Source organism: Vitis riparia, unplaced genomic scaffold (assembly GCF_004353265.1).
Source record: "Vitis riparia cultivar Riparia Gloire de Montpellier isolate 1030 unplaced genomic scaffold, EGFV_Vit.rip_1.0 scaffold796_pilon_pilon, whole genome shotgun sequence".
Classification (NCBI taxonomy): Eukaryota; Viridiplantae; Streptophyta; class Magnoliopsida; order Vitales; family Vitaceae; genus Vitis; species Vitis riparia.
Genome location: NW_023269789.1, coordinates 31,681 through 52,147, shown reverse-complemented (window position 1 = coordinate 52,147; position 20,467 = coordinate 31,681). Strand labels below are relative to the sequence as shown.

The following is a 20,467-nucleotide window of genomic DNA, read 5'->3' as shown; positions in this document are numbered from 1 at the left end:
ATGGTCGGTTTTAAGCTTATTATGAACTAACAAGTTTTTTGGTTCCTTCTCTTTAAATTTCTGGTTGGATATCTTTTGTATTTTCTAACCCTCTTCTTTGTTTTGAATCATGGCATAATTCCTATTTTCATTGCATATGACATATATATATATATATATATATATATATATATATATATATATATATATATATATATATATATATATATATATTGTTGGTTAAAAATAAAGTGTAAGAAGAGTTACACTTTTGAAAAATAACTTTTGAAAATAAAGTGTAAGAAGGGTTACACTTTTAATGTGTGAATTAAACACATGATTAAGTTTTGGAATGTTACAAAACTTAAGAGGTATTTACACATATGATTAAGTTTTGAAATGTTACAAAACTTGAAAGGTTACGGAAGACAATGAGTCTTCTCATCTTTGTAACTTTATAAAACTTAAGAGGTTAAGTGTAAGAGAGTTACACATTTGAGATTAAATCATGTTTAATGTGTGAATTAAACATATGATTTAATTTTTGAATGTTACAAAGATGAAGAGATTGAGGAAGACAATGGGTTTTTTCTCATCCTTGTAACCATTTTTCAACCCTAAGAGTGCTTTATATGACTTTTCTTCTTTTTGAAATCTTATGCAGAAAAGTGAAAAGGCTTGATCAATCCCAAGACTATTTCCATTAGTTCCCAAAAGATTTCTAGAAGTGGGAGGAAATAGAGTCTTTGGACAAAGTTCCAAGAACTTGTTTGAGCCTTTCTTATGTTCTTCTTTTTCTTGTTCTTATTTTGTAACTTTGAGAGTTTTATTGTATCAAAGTGAGTGTTTGAGAGTGTTTCTTTTCTCCATTGTATCCATATTTTACAAACAATCAAAGACTCTAGTTTCAATGGAAGAAGAGACTATCAAGATTATGAACCAAGACCTTGTGAGGTTGGATCGTTTTGATGGTTCCAACTTCACTAGGTGGCAAGACAAGGTGAGATTCCTTCTCACAGCTCTCAAGATTTTCTACATCCTTGATCCTACCTTGGCACCGTTACCAGAACCAAAGGAAAATGACACACCTCAAGTGGTGGCGGCAAGGAAGAAGAGGGAGGAGGATGAGCTCATATGTAGGGGTCATATTTTGAACGCCTTATCCGATAGGCTATATGATCTCTACACCAACACCAATTCCGCGAGGGAGATTTGGGAGGCTCTTGAAAACAAGTACAAAGCCGAGGAAGAAGGTACCAAAAAGTTTCTTATTTCTTAATACATTGATTTCAAATTTTTTTATGAAAAGCCTCTCTTACCACAAATTCATGAGTTGCAAGTAATTGTGAATAAGTTGAAAGTTCTCAAAATTGAACTTCTGGAGGCCTTCCAAGTTGGTGCTATTATGGCTAAATTACCATCAAGTTGGAAAGGTTACCGCAAGAGGATTCTCCACAAGAGTGAAGATTACTCCTTGGAAGAGATTCAAAAACATCTTCGCATTGAGGAAGAATCGAGATCAAGAGACAAAATGGTGGAAGAGTCCAATGGTGGGACTAACAAAGCCAATGTGGTTTCAAAGGCCAATCATCCTAGAGGTAAAAATAACAACAACAAAAGGAATTCCGGAAATTATATGAGCCCCAAGAAAAATCAAGAGCAATTTAAGGGCAAGAAAGGTCCTTGTTTTGTGTGTGGAAAACCCGGGCATTATGCTAGGGAGTGTAGGTTCCGAAAGGACCAAAAAGGGGTTGTGGTGAATGCAATTGATGAGGAGATCATTGCAACACTAAGCGATGTGTGCGTTGTCCAAGGAAAGGTGCAAGGATGGTGGTATGATACTTGTGCCACAATTCATGTTACCTATGACAAATCTCTTTTCAAGACCTTTGAAGATGCAAAGGGAGATCAAGAGGTTCAAATGGGCAATGAAGGAAGATCCAAGGTGCTTGGCAAGGGCACTATTGAAGTTGTTTTTACCTCCGGCAAAAAGGTTACCCTTATAAATGTTTTGTATGTTCCCGATATGAATAAAAATTTGGTTAGTGGGGATTTGCTTGGCAAACCGGGTATCAAAGCGGTGTTTGAATCCGGTAAGCTAATTTTATCCAAATCGGGGAACTTTGTGGGGAAGGGGTATTCTTGTGATGGGATGATCAAACTTTGTACCAATGACAATATCAATAAAATGGCTTCTACTTCTGCTTATATGTGTGATTCAAATTCTTTATTTTTGTGGCATAATAGGCTTTCACATGTTGGTTTAAGCACTATTAAAAGGATTGTGAAATGTGGTTTGATTGCTTGTGATACCAAGAAATTTGAAAAGTGTGAAATATGTGTTAAATCAAAGATGATTAAAAAGCCTTTTCATAGTGTTGAGAGATCATCTAATTTGCTTGATTTAATACATAGTGATCTTTGTGAACTTAATGGCATGTTAACAAGAGGTAGAAATAGGTATTTTCTTACATTCATAGATGATTGTTCTAGATTTACCTATGTGTTTTTGTTGAAAAACAAAAGTGAAACTTTCAATGCCTTTAAAGTTTACAAAGCCGAAGTTGAAAATCAACTAGGAAAAAATATTAAGGTGCTTAGAAGTGATAGAGGTGGTGAATATTTCTCTAGTGAATTCAATTCTTTTTGTGAAGAATATGGCATAATACACGAGTGCACTGCACCCTATACACCTCAACACAATGGCATAGCGGAGAGAAAGAATAGAACATTCTTGGAAATGGTGAATGCTATGTTATTGCATGCTAAATTGAATTTCAATTTGTGGGGTGAAGCTTTGTTGACTGCTTGCCATATTTTGAATAGAATTCCTATGAAGAAAAATGAGATATCTCCATATGAGTTATGGAAAGGAAGGAAGCCTAATATAGGTTACTTCAAAGTGTGGGGGTGTCTTGCTTATCGCAAGAAAACGGATCCAAATAAAACAAAATTGGGTCCAAAAGCCATTAAGTGTGCATTTGTAGGCTATGCCTCAAATAGCAAAGCTTATAGGCTATTAGAATTGGAGTCTAATGTGATAATTGAATCAAGAGAGGTAGAGTTCTTTGAGAATTTGTTGAGTGATAGCAATTCTCAAGTACCTACTAGTGTTGGAGAGTCTCAAGATGAGACACCTTCAAAGGTTGTTGAGCAACCCATTGTGCCTCGGAAAAGCCAAAGAGCTAGAAAAGAGAAAGTGTTGGGATCGGATGAGATTGACTCTCAAAGAATTTCCTTTTACTTAGTAGAAGGAAATAGAGAAGATATTATAAGAAAAATTCCTATAGTACTTCAAATAGAGGAAAATCCCAAAACATACAAAGAAGCTATGGCTTATAGAGATGTTGCTTTTTGGAAAGAGGCTATCAATGATGAAATGGATTCAATTATGTCCAACCAAACATGGGAATTGGTAGACCTTCCACCAGGATCTAAACCAATAGGGTGCAAGTGGGTATTTCGAATGAAATATCACACCGATGGCATGATTCAAACCTTTAAGGCTAGACTAGTAGCTAAGGGGTTTAAACAAAGAGAAGGTATTGATTATTTTGATACCTATGCGCCGGTGGCTAGAACAACATCGATTAGGATATTGTTTGCTTTGGCATCAATTCATAATCTATTTGTTCATCAAATGGATGTCAAAACAGCATTCTTGAATGGGGATCTCAATGAGGAGGTCTACATGGAATAACTGTAAGGTTTTGTTCTACTGGGGAATGAAAACAAAGTGTGTAAGCTTGTCAAATCATATATGGTTTAAAACAAGCTCCCAAACAATGGCACGAAAAATTTGATCATGCTATTCTTTCGGATGGATTTAGACACAACAATGTGGACAAGTGCTTATATTCTAAGACTTGTGATGACTATGTGGTCATAGTGTGTCTATATGTGGATGACATGTTAATCTTGAGTGATGACATGAAAGGAATAATAGAAACGAAAAGGTTTCTATCCTCAACCTTCAAGATGAAAGATCTTGGAGAAGTTGATACTATATTGGGTATCAAAGTGAAAAGAAATAGTAGGGGTTATGCTTTGAACCAAACCCACTATATTGAGAAAGCAGTTAGCAAATTTAGTCATCTTAAGATTAAAGATGCTAAATACTCCATTTGATTCAAGTATAAAACTTGAAAAGAATGATGGTAGATCGGTGGTTCAACTTGAGTATGCAAGTGCAATTGGAAGTCTTATGTATGCTGCTCAATGTACTAGGGCTGACATTTCATTTGCAATTAGTAAACTAAGTAGGTTTATTAGCAATCCAAGTGTGGAACATTGGAAAGCTATTGGTAGAGTTCTTGGTTACCTAAAGAATACCAAAGAACTAAGCCTCCAATATTCAAAGTTTCCTGCTATACTTGAAGGGTATTCATATGCAAGCTGGATATCGAGTGTGGGAGATAATTTATCTACCACAGGTTGGGTGTTTACCCTTGGTGGTGGGGCTGTCTCTTGGGGATCCAAGAAACAGACTTGTATATCACACTCAACCATGGAGGCAGAGTTTATAGCTCTAGCTGCAATTGGAAAAGAAGCTGAGTGGCTTAAGGATCTCATGATGGACATCCCTTTTACTGCAAATAATGTGTCAACAGTGTCGATACATTGTGACAGTCAAGCCACTCTAGCTCGTGCGTACAGTGGAGTGTACAATGGGAAATCTAGACATATAAGCATTAGACATGAGTATGTGAGACAATTGATTCAAAATGGAATCATCTCAATCTCATTTGTGAGGTCAAGTGGAAACTTGGCGGATCCTTTTGCTAAACCTCTTACAAGAGATTTAGTAAGGATAAGATCTAGAGGGATGGGACTAAAACTCCTTAAATAAAATTCACCAATGATGGTAACCCAACTTAATACTAAGAAATGACTAGTCTTAAGTTCAATGGGTAAAAACAAGTCATTGATAAGTAGGTTATGGCAGCATTAGAACATGTGAGTTCCATCTGTGATGATTAATGCTGGTTGTTACCGTTGGAGGGTTAAGCTTAAAGCTTTTAATGAAATTCAGTCTATGTGTGACAAGCATCTTAAAGGTAACAAGGATGCTGGAAGAATTTCACCTATGTGAACTTAGGGGTGGTGCCGTCTCTCATGAGAGTTGGAGTTTCTTTCAAGAAAGTTCATGAATGGATTGAGCACATGGGCATAAAAGTGCTAAGCAAGAAAATAATGGGCACTCATGTGGTTAGTGGAAGTGTGTGTGTTGTTACCGGTTTCGTTACAAGGAATAACTGGTTCAATGCTACAAGCAACATGGGATTTCAACGGAGCTTTGTGACAATTACACTAAGGTAAAATTCAAATCGAAAGATATTTTATTTTATGCATTTTCACTGTTGAGGTTATAAGGGTTGATGTTTATTTTGAACCAAGTGGGGGATTGTTATATTTATATAAATATATATATATATATATTGTTGGTTAAAAATAAAGTGTAAGAAGAGTTACACTTTTGAAAAATAACTTTTGAAAATAAAGTGTAAGAAGGGTTACACTTTTAATGTGTGAATTAAACACATGATTAAGTTTTGGAATGTTACAAAACTTAAGAGGTATTTACACATATGATTAAGTTTTGAAATGTTACAAAACTTGAAAGGTTACGGAAGACAATGAGTCTTCTCATCTTTGTAACTTTATAAAACTTGAGAGGTTAAGTGTAAGAGAGTTACACATTTGAGATTAAATCATGTTTAATGTGTGAATTAAACATATGATTTAATTTTTTGAATGTTACAAAGATGAAGAAATTGAGGAAGACAATGGGTTTTTTCTCATCCTTGTAACCATTTTTCAACCCTAAGAGTGTTTTATATGACTTTTCTTCTTTTTGAAATCTTATGCAGAAAAGTGAAAAGGCTTGATCAATCCCAATACTATTTCCATTAGTTCCCAAAAGATTTCTAGAAGTGGGAGGAAATAAAGTCTTTGGACAAAGTTCCAAGAACTTGTTTGAGTCTTTCTTGTATTCTTATTCTTCTTGTTCTTATTTTGTAACTTTGAGAGTTTTATTGTATCAAAGTGAGTGTTTGAGAGTGTTTCTTTTCTCCATTGTATCCATATTTTACAAACAAGGAGCAAGCACTTGTTCGTGTATCCAAGAAGCAAGTGACCAGTTTTGTCTGTTTTTCAAGTTGATGCCTAGTTTCATCCCAGGCAGGAGCGTGTCTGTAGGATCATCAACACTTTCCCATAGTGTCTGCTTCACGGATCCATCTGAATTTAAGGCTGCCAGTACAAAATTTCCAGAATCAAGCTAGGTAGCTATGGAGTTTCTGAATGCTTGATTGGAATTCAAGACAATTGGATCACCCCCACTATGAATGATCATCAATGTGCCATTGCCATCCAACATGAGATTTGCATTGGTGCCAGATATAGGCTTATCTCTGTTAGCAAACCAAACTTTCTTGTTGTTAACATCACTTGTGTATCAGATTCATAAATAACTGCGGGTGTCCAGGCTAGAGAACCCCAGTGTGAAAGTCTCTTATGCTGAAACCAGTAACTTCTCCCAGAATTGAAGCCCTTCCCCAGGTTTGACGTTGTCTATGTGTGCACTACAAGAGCAAGGCTTCCCAAACAGACACATGACAAGATAAAGAAGAAAAAATCCAACCCCCGGCCCATTCGGAAATAAGAGGAGAAACCACAGAAGGATGAGGGCATAATTTAGGATTTACTTATCTGATTTTCCTGAAAAATGAGCATTACCGGAGGGTGGTGCTTTGGTGTCGGCGGTGGTGACTCATCAAGTGGACTGAATCTTATAACGGTGACATCGGCAAGGCAACCCCCTCACAGTCGGAATGCTCCCCCGGCTCAAATTAGTAAAGTAACGGCTATTGCCCTTTAAAATTTTGATATTGACTTCATCTCTTAGAAAAATTTTAAAATAAGTTATCTTAAACAACCAAGCAATTGTTTATGTAAGAATTATGCATAATACTAAGACTATGTTACCGAAAAGTATTAAGAAAAGAAAAAAAATTGTCAAAGAAAAATGATTTTATAAATCTAGTTTCAGCATGAAAAGTAATAAAGAAAGTCAAATGTAATAAAAATTAGCTAGAAATTTCTATATTTGTAAATTATTTAATCTTTATATAGAAGAGCGAAATAAGTTAATTGAATTTGAGGTAGGATATAAAAATAATTTATTGATTTTAAATATATTTTTTTATTTTCTTTTATTTTTTTCTTTCCTTTTACTTTTCTTCTCTATTTTTTTCCTTTCACACTTTCCCTTAAACTTTCTGAAAGCAAACATAAAGTTCGTTTGATAATATTCTAAAATATACTTTTAATATTTCTAATACTTGAAAATTTTTATCATTCAAGTGTTAAAAATATTAGAAACACTTTTTATAATCACTCTCAAACACACTCTTAGAGTATGTTTGATAGTAATTCTAGAAAGTGTTTTTTACATTTCTAATACTTGAACGATAAAATTTTTCAAGTATAAAAAATACATAAAACATTTCTTAAAATCACTATCAAACGCACTCTTAGAGTGTGTTTGACAGTGATTTCTAGAATGTGTTTTTAGTTTTTAAAACACTTGAAAATTTTTGTTTTTAAAGTATTAGAAATATTATAAACACTTTTTAAAATCACTACTAAAGGCACTCATAGTTTTAGAACCCATATTTATCCTAACCTATGACATTGTAGGCCCACATAATTTGTTTTACCAATTAATTGTAAAGTTGATAAATGCTAAATCAATTCTTTTTCATATTGTGGACCCCGCATTTCGCTCGATATATTCCCACTCGATGGCGTGACTCGTATTTTATTTATTTGGTGAAAATTTGATTTTTTTTTTCAAAAAAGAATTGAAGTCGCCACTTATTTTTATTTTATTTTTTAAGGAAAAACAAAATAAAAAAGAAAACCCTAAATGTGACTTCTTATTTGGAAAAGATAGTTTGTGAAAAATCAAAGTCAGGTACAGGGATGAGGTTACTTATTGGGAAGGTATAGTAAAGACCATAACACCCCTCTAAGCCCCAAAAAATGGGTCTCTACTAAATAAGATGAAGCAAACATGACAATTAACTAGGAAATCAATAGATACCAAAATGATCATAAATCAAAAGCAAGTCATGATAATGAATAAATAAACAAAGTGAGAGTGAGAACGTACCTTGGCAGCAGGTAATAAAGTGTTATCATGAAACAGAGTTAGTGCACAATGATAAGTGTAAAATATCTCACACAAAACCAATCAAAATCAAATAATATCAATCATGCAATTCACTTGAATTATTTTTGAAAGAAAGTTATGAATGTTGGGCCTCCACAAAAGCCCAATTGATTTTGCATGAATTAATCCCACAAATTCCATTATTTTGGAATTATGAAAAATTCATTCATGTTTATTAAAAATCAAGAAAATTGAAAATTATTTGAAAATTAAAGAAAATTTGTGAAAGTGCTTGCCTAGAAGAAAACGACAACAAGTTTATTATAAAAAAAAACATGATTTTCGGTGACCCTGATCCTTAAGGAGGGAAGGAAAATTGATGACTTAAAATTATTTGAAAAAAAAAAACATGGTGGCATGAAAAATACTTTGAAAACCGGAGTGAAATTAAAACTATTTGATAAACTAGAGTTTTGAAAGTTATTTGAAAAATTGAAGTTTTGAAAGTTGTTGAAAATTGGAATTTTGAAAATTAAATTTAGAAATTGAAGTTTTGAAAATTACTTGAAAATTGAAGCTTTGAAGATTAAATTTGGAAATTGAAGTTTTGAAAATTATTTGAAAATTGGAGTTTTGAAAATTAAATCTAGAAATTGAAGTTTTGAAAATTGTTTGAAAATTGAAGTTTTGAATATTAAATTTGAAAATTGAAGTTTTGAAAATTATTTGAAAATTAAGTCTAGAAATTGAAGTTTTGAAAATTATTTAAAAAATGGAATTTTAAAGAATTATTTGAAAATGGAAGTTTTGAAAATCGGAAATTTAGACAATTATTTGAAAATGGAAGTTTTGGAAATTAAATTTGAAAATTGAAATTTTAGACAATTATTTGAGAATGGAAGTTTTGAAAATTGAAAATTTGAAGAATTATTTGAAAATGGAAGTTTTGAAAATTAAATTGAAATTTTGAAAAAGTATTTGAGAATAGAATTTTTAAAATTAAATTTGAAATTTGAAATTTTAGAAAATTATTTGAAAATTGAAGTTTTGAAAATTAAATTTGGAAATTGGAAAAATTATTTGAGAATGGAATTTTTTTTAAAAAAATAAAATTTTAACATCAAAAGACGAAGAATTAAGAGGACAAACATTTGGCCCTTTGGGGTAGTACATTGGGGGTGGTCATGCAAGTTGAACCCACATATGTGTGAGCCTAGGATGAAGTGGTTAGGTGGCAAACTATTTGGGAATTACAACCTCTACTCTCATCATAACATGCGGAGACCACCAAGTATTGAAGACGCCAAGCTTGGGAACAAGCATGCATGTGGGCTGTGTACACATGAGAGAGAATGAGAAGAAGTTTAAGTGGGGGAAATAGTGAGAAAAATGGGTTTGGTGGTGGAATGAGTGGAGGAGGTAGTGAGAGAAGTGGGTTTGGTGGATATGAAAATGGAGTTGTGGGTTTGGTGATGGATATGATGGATTGGGGATATGAGTAGTGGAGGATATTGATAGTGTTGGGGGATTGAAGTTGGGTACGAACTCCTCCATCATGCATGCGCCTTAGCTTTGGAGGGGTGGGGACTAGAGGATGGTGTATTTCATTCCACAAGACACTCCCACTGTGGCTTTGCATGGGTGCACTCTAAGTGGCAGCTCTGTTGCCTCCATCCTATAGGGTTTACATGGCTTGTTTGATCAACTGTTGAGCCTTTGATTCACTTGTTAATTGTTGCCTTCAGTTTCACATGAGTACAAGACCCAACTCAGAGTTGTCCTCTCTCTTCACTTTGGCCAGCCGAAACCACCTGTAGATGAATCATATCATGTCTCCTACAACAGCTTCTTCTAAGATTGGATTGCCACCACTAGAACTGAGATACTCCATTGACTTTAAGTTGAAGCTTGCTCATGTAGTCAATAATAATAAGTATACATACAGAACCTGTGTATTATATGGCTTCTAAAAACTCTTTGTCGCTTACCATCTTGGGATCATAATGAACTTGTGCTTCCTCATTTGTTGATGCAACTTGGGCCATTAACATGCCACACAGAGCTTGGAGAGAAGAATAAATGGTCGTGGTGCAAGAATTGCAAATCCCATTTATTTGAATTCGACACATTTGAGTGGATTTGGCATTTGCTTGAAGATCTTGAATCAATGTGGACTGAGAACCCACATCTTCAATAGTCCCATGGATTGTCTCCTCCTGAATGGCCTCTCTGTATCTTTCTACTGGGCATAAAAGCATATATAACATGGTCTTCATTAAAATTCATAGAACAGTTGTTTTCCCTAACTTAAGCCCCATCCGACTGGGTGTTTATACATTGATTGCTGTCTAGAGATGAGTTTGACTGATCCGTATAAGGATTAGAATCTATAGAAGGCTCTAAGAGAGGGGACACTCTAGGGGATAAAATGAAGAGCCTCACTAGGAACACTTATGAACAAGTGCAAAAGCATGGAAATAAAACCCAAGAGGAACAAAGAACAGACAGACAAAAAATGGATATCCAAATGAGCCACATTTCATGATCATATAATGGGCTTATGGTTTTTTTTTTTTTAAAAAAAAACACCTACAGATTTAAAGCGAAATGCAGTCAATATGAAACAGAGCAAGCAAAAACAGAGCCTTAATAATCTCAATCCAAAACTAAAAATGGCACTAATGATAAAATAAAAAAAAAACTAATAATCGCAAGCATATGAGCAACCTAGAAGTCAATAGAAACATCAAACATATTTAGCAAGACTCCTCTCGAGCACGCTCTTCTCATCCTTGAACACTTCCTCCACTAGAAACGTAAATATACTCCCTCTTCTCCTCTCTAAGACCCACTCTCCAGATCTCTCTCAAGACCCACCGCAGACTACTCGCTCTCTCAAAGATGTCCAAGCCTAGCTCATCATTTCTTCCCTATAGTTCTTTCTTGCTCTAAAAAATGGCTTTTTCTCACAACTTCTCCCCTACTCTGCTTCTTCCCCTCCAAGCTTCTACTAACTCCACTACTTACCGCTCAACCTCCACCAACTCCATCGCTTCAACCACGACCATGGCAAGGTGGTCACATCATTGCCACACGTCTCATGCATGTAGTGGAAGCCGTCCCCCCCCCCCCCCCCCCCCCCCCCCCCCCCCCCCCCCCCCACCCCACCCCACCCAAACAAATAAAATGTTCAGCTCTCTCGAGTGGTCAACAATACCCTTGGTCCACAAGAGGGGTCTACACGTATATTAATGTTAGTAAATTAAAAAAAAAATAAAAAATAAAAATAAAAAGGAAAGAAAATTACTTTATGAATTTATTTGGTAAGATTGAATGGATCTAAAATTAAACTCTTCCTTCTATATTAATGTTAGTAAAATAAAATAAAATAAATCAAAAAATCACTTTGGAAATTAATTTGGTGAGATTGTGTGAAATAAATTAGAATTTTTTTATTTCTTTTTATATATTAATAAACAAGAAATTATTTTATAAATTAAATTTTTAAGGTTATGTGGCACAATTTTTTTTTATATATTAATTATTTGTAAATTGACATTAAATAAAATCAGAAAAATACTTTATTTATTAATTTTGTAAGAAATAAATTAAATTATATTTTTTTAGTTTATATGCTAATTTTTTTATATTAATTACTAAAATCAGAAAATGATTTTTTTTTTTTAAATTAATTGAATCAAACTTTTGCAACTCGTGTTAAATTCTTTGTATTGGTGGTAATAAAATCATAAACATTTATAACTAGTTTGGCAGATTATGTAAACTAAATCAAATTTTAGATCATATATCAACTTTTTTCTATATTAATGTTGATCAAATAACAAAACAATTTATTTAAATTAAATTGGTAATGTGAATTAAATCCTTTTTTTTTTTTTTGGTTGACTTCTTCGTAATTAAAGTTAATAAAATAAAACATGATCGGCGTTGTCTCGTCTCTCTTCATCACACCAGGTAATCCCCCGATACTTGTACCATTTTCTTGGGTCACCGAAGAACCCACATCATGTAGCCGAAACTTCTGGTGCTTGTGTCATAGACACACCAGTTTTGACCCCAAAAAAAACTTGCTCTCATGTCTATAGGGTTGATGTTGTTGATGAAATCTGCCTGTTTTCGCAAGAATTGATATTGGTAAATTAGCTACATCGTTGAAGTTATTCACTTGTGTCTGAAATATCCAAAATTTGAGTGCATTGTAACTCTATGAGCATGATAATCTTCATTGTATGAATGTTTTTGGTACTAATCTTACCTGGGTAATTTCAATTTCTATTGATTAAAGCCATTAGTAGTGATTTTATGGTCAGAAATACATGTTTCTCAATATATTTGAGAATTTCGTTAGATTTGGATTCCTAGTACTGCACCCGAAAAGTTACGGATCGTGCCATTTGAAATATTGGAATAGGAATGAATGATTTCTGGTTATCTGATTTTGGGAAATGGGTATCCTATTTCTGCAAATTGGTATCTTCTTTCTGTGAATAGGTATTCCATTTCAGTTCCAGCATTGTTGATTTCTGAATTGGATGTTGTCACACACTGAAATGAACATCGAAGATTTCTCCATATCCAATTTCATGGAGTGGGCATTTGTTCCATTCAGAGAAGGGTTATTCCATCTCATCCTATCCCAGCATTTCGTCTAAATCGATTTGAGCGGGTTGTGATCCTGATTTCTTGTTATGGTTTATAGGGACGAGAAAATGGAAGAAAGGCTCAACCAAAATTGTAGTAGTAAGGAGGAGGAGGAAGAAGGTATCACAACAACAAGGATATTTGTGGGAGGATTGGGAGAAACTGTGACCAGCGATGATATTCACAAGATGTTGTCATCCTTGGAACGGTTAAGGCAGTGGATATTGTGAGGACCAAAGGTCGTAGATTTGCTTATTTGGACTTCCTTCCCTCATTCGCACAATCTCTTTCCAAGCTCTTCAGCACGGTATTCTCGCTCACTCATTCTCCCTCTATTTTCTTGTAAGGATCCATCCAGATTTTCAAAATTAGTTACTTTGTATTAGAGCAACATTGTGTCTTTCAGCTTCTGTATAGACTCAATTATTACAGTTCATCTTACAGTTTATTGCAAAATTCTACTAATGAACTCTGTAGTCATATAACTACCTTATTTTCTTTAAGAAAGCGCCACCGGGTGAGTACCTGGCAGTGCACATGTTGTTTGTTTATTTATTGACATATTAGAGGAGAATTTTGTTTTATGTTGGATATGGTGGCTTACACTCATTTTAATTTGTAAGCATACAGTATAATGGGTACCTTCTGGAAGGGAGGGAAGTTGAAACTTGAAAAGGCTAAAGAACATTATCTTGTTCTCTTGAGACGGGAGTGGGCCGAAGATGGTGAACTTGCAATTAGTCAACCTAGTAATAGTATTGATAAAATACAAAATTGTCTCTTCAGATAAGCCAAGAAAACTGTGAATCGAGAAAAGTCTCAGCTTAGGATTTTCTTTCCCAAGTTGAAAAAGGTAAAGATCCAGAGTTAGAATACCCTTACTTTGGTTCATCATTGTGTGGCACATGGAACATTCCCTTATTTGAAATGGGACTTTCTTGTGCAGATGAAGTCGTTACCTTTTAGTGGAACTGGCAAGCACAAATATAGTTTCCAACGCATTGAAGTTCCTTCTCTCCCAACCCATTTCTGTGATTGTGAGGAACACTCTGGCCCTCCTCACACTGCTCAAAAACAATACTTTTGTGATTGAGAGCCACAAAGTGGTGGGATGAACAAGGAGGAGCTTAATATGATGAACTCAGTAATGAACAAGATCTTTGAGAGGGAAACTGATTTAAAGGTGGCATATAATGTGACTGGACTGACCAAGGGAGGACACGATTCCCTCAAATCAACTAATGAATAGCTAATTGATGACAATGAATCAGATCATGCAGCAGACGAGGATGAACTGCAAATTGATGACAATGAATCAGATCTTGCAGAAGATGAGGATAACCTTGTAATTAACATGTTCACTGGGTGACACAGAATGGCTTTGCTAGGGAGCCAGGAACAGGAACCAATATCAATGAATCGGGTATATGTCAACATTCAATGGTGCAGGGCAGTTGTTTTTATGGTTCTGTGCATATTAGGTGTCTTTTCTATTTCCTAACCTGACTTTCTTACTCTTCTGTTGCCTTGGATACCCAAAAGTCAAGATTCAATGATACCTGGATGTCGACAAATGGGCCACCCCAGATTACTTTTCCTTCTACCAAGAAGAGGAAATCACTTCATATTGATGAGAGTGATGGAAATGAATCTTTGTCTGCCATCCCTGGAAAGAAGCCAAGCTTGCAAACCCATTCAAATGATTCAGGAGTACAATCGGGTGCTCAAACTAGTGAACTGAGACCAGGCATCCAGAAAACAACTGCCAATCTTTCATGGTCTCAGAAATCTTCATGGAGAGAACTTGTAGGTGATGAGGGCAACAGTCCATTCATCATCTCAGATATGCTGCCAGGTGTTGCTTCAAGAAAACAAGAGCAGGCAAAGTCTGATGGTCTAAATGACCATGATATTATTGACAGAAAAAGCAAAACCTAGTAAACCATGAAAACTTGGAAACCCAATCTGGAAAATTGAAAGGGCTGGAGGGCATCGTAGAAGCTCAGCCTCCCATACCTGATGAAGTTGTAAAAAGGTCTGGTAGAGGTGCTTCATGGCTCCAGAAATCCTCATGGACGCAACTTGTTAGCGAGGCTAATAGTAGTTCATTCAGCATCTCACAAATTCTGCCTGGGATTCCTTTTCAAAAACAAAAGCTACCAAAATTCTCTGATGTGGACCTTGCAGTTTCCAGTGGTAGCAAGCACCATGATCAAGTGAAGCAGCATACAAGTGAGACTATAAGAGATGGAAATGAAAAATTGGAAGTTGGAAAAGGATTCACTACTACTAGTAGCTCTGATATGGTAGCTTTGGATGAAGAACATAATTTTGTTGATCTGGATGTTGAGAAGAGTACACCAGAAAAAGGTGTACAGATGATAGGCAATAATATGAAGTTTCTGCCCTAACACTTAGGAAGAAACCTCACATAGCCCCAAGAAAACTTCTATCAGGATGTTAAAATTGGTGAAACATGCTCTTTCATGAGAACTGCTGCTTCTGTGAAAGAATGGAGTAAACTAAAGCAGCTCTAAGTGGGTCAACTAAAGAAAAAAAAAAAAAAATGAGAAGTTGGTGCTATGAACTCCTGAGATATGTTTAAAGTAACATTGATAAGTTAGTGCAGCTTCAAAATTATTTAGCATGGTTGGAGGCCATGAGGCAAAAATACCTCTTCAGCCAAGTTTGAACAACAAGGTCTGTTTGACTAAAATATGGGATTATTTGAGCTGGCAAAGGTTGTGGAAATGCAGTCTGATGTGAACTCTTCATGGTGTAATTTTAATCTCTTTATTTGGATCCAATTTAAGATGCAAGCTATTAGTATTAGTTCAGGCTTTTTCATTGTGATCCTTGTTGCTCTAGAGGCTGTCTTCAGTCATCACTATGAACTAGTTCTTATGGTCTATTTTTTTATGTTATTAACATTTGATCATGAGACTCATGTTTAGTCATCATGAATCGATGTGGTACCTGTTTTGAGAATGTGAGAATAGTATGCCTCAAATGGAGAGTCTTAGTTCTAATATATGTAATTCTTACAACATTTTGCCATTATTCTGTCATTTCCCCATTAAGGTTGTTTAAATAATTACTGTGGTTCATAGCTGTCCTGCAGCAGGAACCTATCTTTTTAGTAACCAATCCCAGTTATTCAAAATCTTTGATGGACAAAACCAGAACTTGGAACAGCGAGTTCTTGGTTTTTGACCAAATAAAGAAGTATCCTCTTTCCCAATCCATTCCATTTCTCCCCTCGTTTAACCTATGGTAACTTTCTTCCACCTCTTTAGTCTCCCTTGAGTAGACCTATAGGATTCTCTGTTCTAATGTTCAGAATTTTAATATATTTTGGGTTTCGATTAATGGTTTATGCTAGTTGCTAATGCTCGAATAGCCCAACCTCTACTTGGATTCATTGCCAAAATTTGTTTTTGGTTTGACACCTGGATATTTGTTAGGGTTCTGGTTGGTTTTGTTTTCCTGAGTTGCCATGCATGGTTTTTGAAGAGTCCTTGTACAGGTAATAGCATTTTTGGGGAGAGAGATAACTTTATCGCAGAGAGTTTGTGGTGTCTTAGTTATGACTTCTTTGTTGAAGAACCAGAGTGAAGGAACTAGTTTGAATGCAGTGGTGGCAAAGCAAGGGAAAGAGGATTGATCAGAATCATTGACGAACTGTGATATATTTGATGGGGAATGGACGAAGCATGACTGGCATCCGTTCTACAGACCTGGGTATTTCTTTGCATTGAACTAGTCCCAGCAAATTCTGTGCAATTCAGTTGCTTTAATGGCATGCCTGATTTATCATAAAGTAAGATGGACACACAAATTTTGCATTGCAACTAAGATGGACTCTAGGTCTTTTTCAATTGTTTTAAATTTGGATTTTGTTTATTTAAGTTGAATTGATATATTAGTTTTATTTTTAAGGGATTTTTTCCAAGTAAGGTGTGTATATAGGAATTATAGTCTGCTATCTTATTTTAGGTTTTTGGCTTATTTTATTTTATTTTTTATTTTTTTTATTGGGGGGGTCCTTAATCAAAATTATTTTAATTGATCTATTAATTTAATTTTCTGGGTTTTGTTCTCGATTGGGTTGTATTGGGATTTGTGTTTGTTGTTTTCGTTCTTTTCATTATGAGTGTAATAGTTATCTCCAAATCTTATTTAAGTGTTTTATTTATTTATTTTATTTCTTAAATTGGACTTGATCCATCAATTTATGTTTATTGGTTCTGTTTTATTGAGCTTCATGAGTCATATGTTGGAAATTTCCTATCATCGGATTTGAAGACCTATATCTCCTACAATGTGTGGGGGAAGAACTTGGGTATGGATTAGCTGAAGCATGGAGGATGAAGTTTGGTTAACTGGTTGGTGTATGTGCAATTTGAATAAGTCATACATTATCTCTGCATTCATTGTCTGGTTTCTCGGTATGAGTGCTCCTCTTTGTGTTGTCAAAGGATTAATTGGGTTCTTTTACTTGCCTGATTAGGTAACTTGGGTGCTTCTAGGAGCAATGAGGCAGGTGAGCGTGCTAGCCGGCGTCTCAAGTTAATGAGCAGAAAGGGAGTAAGAATGACATCTTTCAGTTGGCATGGTGCTTTTGGAAGGGGCAAAATAGCAGAAGCTTGGGCAGGGAGGGGAAAGGGATTAGAACTTTGGAAAGAAACCTTCAAGATATGGTTCTGAGGTCCTAGTATAACTGGTTGAAGGATGTTATACCTACGAGGTTCTCAGTTTCAGATTTCATTGATAATCTGGCCTGTTGAGTGGCTAGGATGATGTTTTCTGCTTGTTGCTTAGATGCATGCTCTGGTATTAGAAGTTTGGGAAGCAACCTTCAAGGTATTTATATTATGCATCCTCATGAAGACATTTATCTTTCTGTGACGGGTGACAAATGTTATAAATCATGTTTCTATGTTTTAGTCTGCTTAGTTGATGTTAAGTAATGTTTGAATAATTTTACTGTGAGTAGATTTCCTCTTGACTGTAAGACATAAATCACATGCACACTGTTGCCACCTTGTGTTTTGATCATCTATTCAATGGCAAATAATGAATTATAGAACATATATATGGCCTACTTTGGCTGAGATGGATATAGATAGACGTATATCATAAGATGTTTTGGAGAGCAAAAGGGCAAATAGAGCTCCAGAATACATGGGTACAAATATGTTCCAAATGATCACAAAACTAGCTTCAGTTCAGTTGTCATCCAACGTAAATAAAATAACAGAAGCCAAAGGTTCACGGAACTTAACTTTCTTCTTTTTTCTATCCCCAACTTCAGGTAGCTCGACTTTCTTCCCTTCTCTATCCCCTGTTATACCAGAAGCCACAAGTCCAATTATCCAACCCATTAACAAATGGCATTGCTATTATCTACAAAAGTTAAAATACTACCTCTGGAGTTTCTCTGTGAACAACAAAAGACAGCTAACAAGAACAGAAATACTACTACAACGAGAATGATAATCCATATCCACCAAGGCTTCCCTGCATAGGTAGAAGTTAATAAATTTTATTGTTAGAGCAGAACTCGAGAGAGAGAGAGAGAGGGTCTTTAATGGTTTTGCTATAGGTCCTCTAATGGTAGACGATTATACAGTAGGACTTTTTTTGTAGGTTTGTAAATTCGATGAAGATGTGAGATTTACCAAGTACTTTGTTTTGGTTACTTTTCGGAATGCAATACATAGAGCTTCTTACCTATGTCTTCTGATGAGGACAAAACGTAGAGCTCCTCCTGATTTGCATCACCCACTTGGGCTCGTGGCAATTCATCCCTCCAAAACTGACATCCAGTTCCATTGGTGAATACAGTATTACAAGCAGTACAAGAACAATTGTTCCTGCATATAGCCTGACAATCACTAAGGCCCAAGCTCGTATCTATGTTCATTAATGATGGATATGCTGAATTGAGAACCGATTGCTTCATGAATTGGTAGTCTCTAGTCCTGCAAGTGGGTGGCTCTTGCACTGCACACCCTGGATATTTGTCATAACGATCACACATATCTTCCTTCACGAATAGAGTTCCGTGAGTGTCAAAAAATCCCCCTCTCGAGTTCAATACCCACTTTGAAATAGCTCCGTCTTGAACTGAATAGCTGAAGTAGATCTCGTTGTCATTTCAAACACTGATGAAATAGTAGATGCTATGGTGAGTTGCAAACCTCACCGAAGAAATGAACTCAAAACCCAAATCTTTTAGAATTCCACTGCTCCAGTAGATGTCCCCTCGGCGTTTCATTACCAGTTGTGTGCCATTCCATTCTAGAGTGAAAGTCCCAGGAGCAGGCACTTGTTCGTTTATCCACGAAGCGAGTGACCAGTTTTTGCCTGGTTTTCAAGTTGATGCCTAGTTTCATCCCAGGCAGGAGCGTGTCTGTAGGATCATCGAAACTTTCCCATAGTGTCTGCTTCACCGATCCATCTGTATTTAACTCTGCCACAACAAAATTTCCAGAATCAAGCAGGGTAGCTATGGAGTTTCCGGATGCTTGATTGGAATTCAAGACAATTGGATCACCCCCACTATGAATGATCATCAATGTGCCATTGCCATCCAACATGAGATTTGCATTGGTGCCAGATATAGGCTTATCTCTGTTAGCAACCCAGACTTTCTTGTTGTTAACATCACTTGTGTACCAGATTCCTAAATAAGTGCCGGTGTCCAGGCTGAAGAACCCGAGTGTGAAAGTCCCTTGTGCCGAAACCAGTAAATTCTCCGAGAATGGAAGCCCTTCCCCAAGTTTGAATTATTTAATTATTTAAATTATTTATGTTTTTAAATTATTTAATTTTTATATGAAAAAATTAAATAAGTGAATTGAATTTATGGTAGTATATAAAAATAATTTATTGATTTTAAATTTATTTATTTTTTTATTTTTATTTTTTTCCTTTCATTTTTGCTTTCAATTTTTTTTCCCTTTTATTTTTCCTCAAACTTTCTAGGAATCAAAGAGAATCCTAATTTATCTTGATCCATGACGTTGTAGGCACATTCACCCACCCATGGCACATTCACTTTTGCCCAATTTTAAGCACATTTACTTTCCCCCAATACAGAGTAGGTCCACTCACTCTTCGCCCAAACATTTTTATTTTCTTCTATCGATTTATTTATTTATTTTAATTTTAACTTTTCAATTTGCATTTATAGTTCAATTTAAAAAATGAGAGAGGAATTTGAATTTTAAATAGTTCACTTTGAATTTTAATCGTAAACTATTAAATATTAAATCAAATTTTTATTTATTTATTTTATTTATATTTGAAATTTAATCTTTTATAAATTCATATTGATAATGATTTAAATTTGTTTTACCAATTAATTGTAAAGTTGATAAATACTAAATCAATTCTTTTCCATATATTAATGTTAGTAAATTTGAAAAAAAGAAAAGAAAATTACTTTATAAATTTATTTGGTAAGATTGCATGGATCTAAAATTAAAACTTTTACCTCTATATTAATGTTAGTAAAAATCAGAAAATCACTTTGGAAATTAATTTGGTGAGATTGTGTGAAATAAATTAGAAATTTTTTTAATTTCTTTTTGTATATTAATAAAACGAGAAAATTATTTTATAAATTAATTTTTTAAGGTTATG

The 20,467-nt window shown here is 34.9% G+C and overlaps 3 protein-coding genes and 1 long non-coding RNA gene across 7 annotated transcripts; 3 read left to right on the top strand and 1 right to left on the bottom strand.

Annotated features, from left to right (window-relative positions):
* The first annotated feature begins 903 nt into the window (after positions 1-903).
* LOC117910646 lies at positions 904-5,875 on the top strand. 2 transcript variants are annotated; one of them, XM_034824755.1, is made up of 2 exons: positions 904-1,232; positions 5,850-5,875. In XM_034824755.1, exons 1-2 carry the CDS (start codon positions 914-916, stop codon positions 5,855-5,857), a joined length of 327 nt encoding a protein of 108 aa, XP_034680646.1. In that variant the 5' UTR covers positions 904-913; the 3' UTR covers positions 5,858-5,875. The 2 variants fall into 2 exon arrangements, with proteins under 2 accessions (XP_034680646.1, XP_034680645.1); XM_034824754.1 differs by lacking the exon at positions 5,850-5,875 and adding an exon at positions 2,806-2,834.
* Positions 5,876-12,150: 6,275 nt separating this feature from the next.
* LOC117910644 lies at positions 12,151-17,798 on the top strand. 3 transcript variants are annotated; one of them, XR_004650720.1, is made up of 4 exons: positions 12,151-12,310; positions 12,876-13,124; positions 16,344-16,558; positions 17,328-17,798. It is a non-coding gene; the product is annotated as an uncharacterized LOC117910644 (long non-coding RNA). The 3 variants fall into 3 exon arrangements; XR_004650721.1 differs by having other exon boundaries at positions 16,331-16,558; XR_004650719.1 differs by lacking the exon at positions 16,344-16,558.
* Positions 13,609-15,199, top strand: LOC117910643. The gene is made up of 3 exons (XM_034824752.1): positions 13,609-13,670; positions 13,764-14,240; positions 14,360-15,199. The coding sequence occupies exons 2-3, from the start codon at positions 14,193-14,195 to the stop codon at positions 14,753-14,755; spliced, it is 444 nt and encodes a 147-aa protein (XP_034680643.1). The 5' UTR covers positions 13,609-13,670; positions 13,764-14,192; the 3' UTR covers positions 14,756-15,199.
* A 247-nt stretch (positions 17,799-18,045) lies between the features above and the next one.
* Positions 18,046-19,869, bottom strand: LOC117910645 (S-locus-specific glycoprotein S13-like). Its single transcript, XM_034824753.1, has 4 exons — positions 19,866-19,869; positions 19,046-19,592; positions 18,551-18,954; positions 18,046-18,161 (listed from the first exon to the last, which is right to left on the bottom strand). Exons 1-4 carry the CDS (start codon positions 19,867-19,869, stop codon positions 18,046-18,048), a joined length of 1,071 nt encoding a protein of 356 aa, XP_034680644.1.
* Between the last annotated feature and the right edge of the window lie 598 nt (positions 19,870-20,467).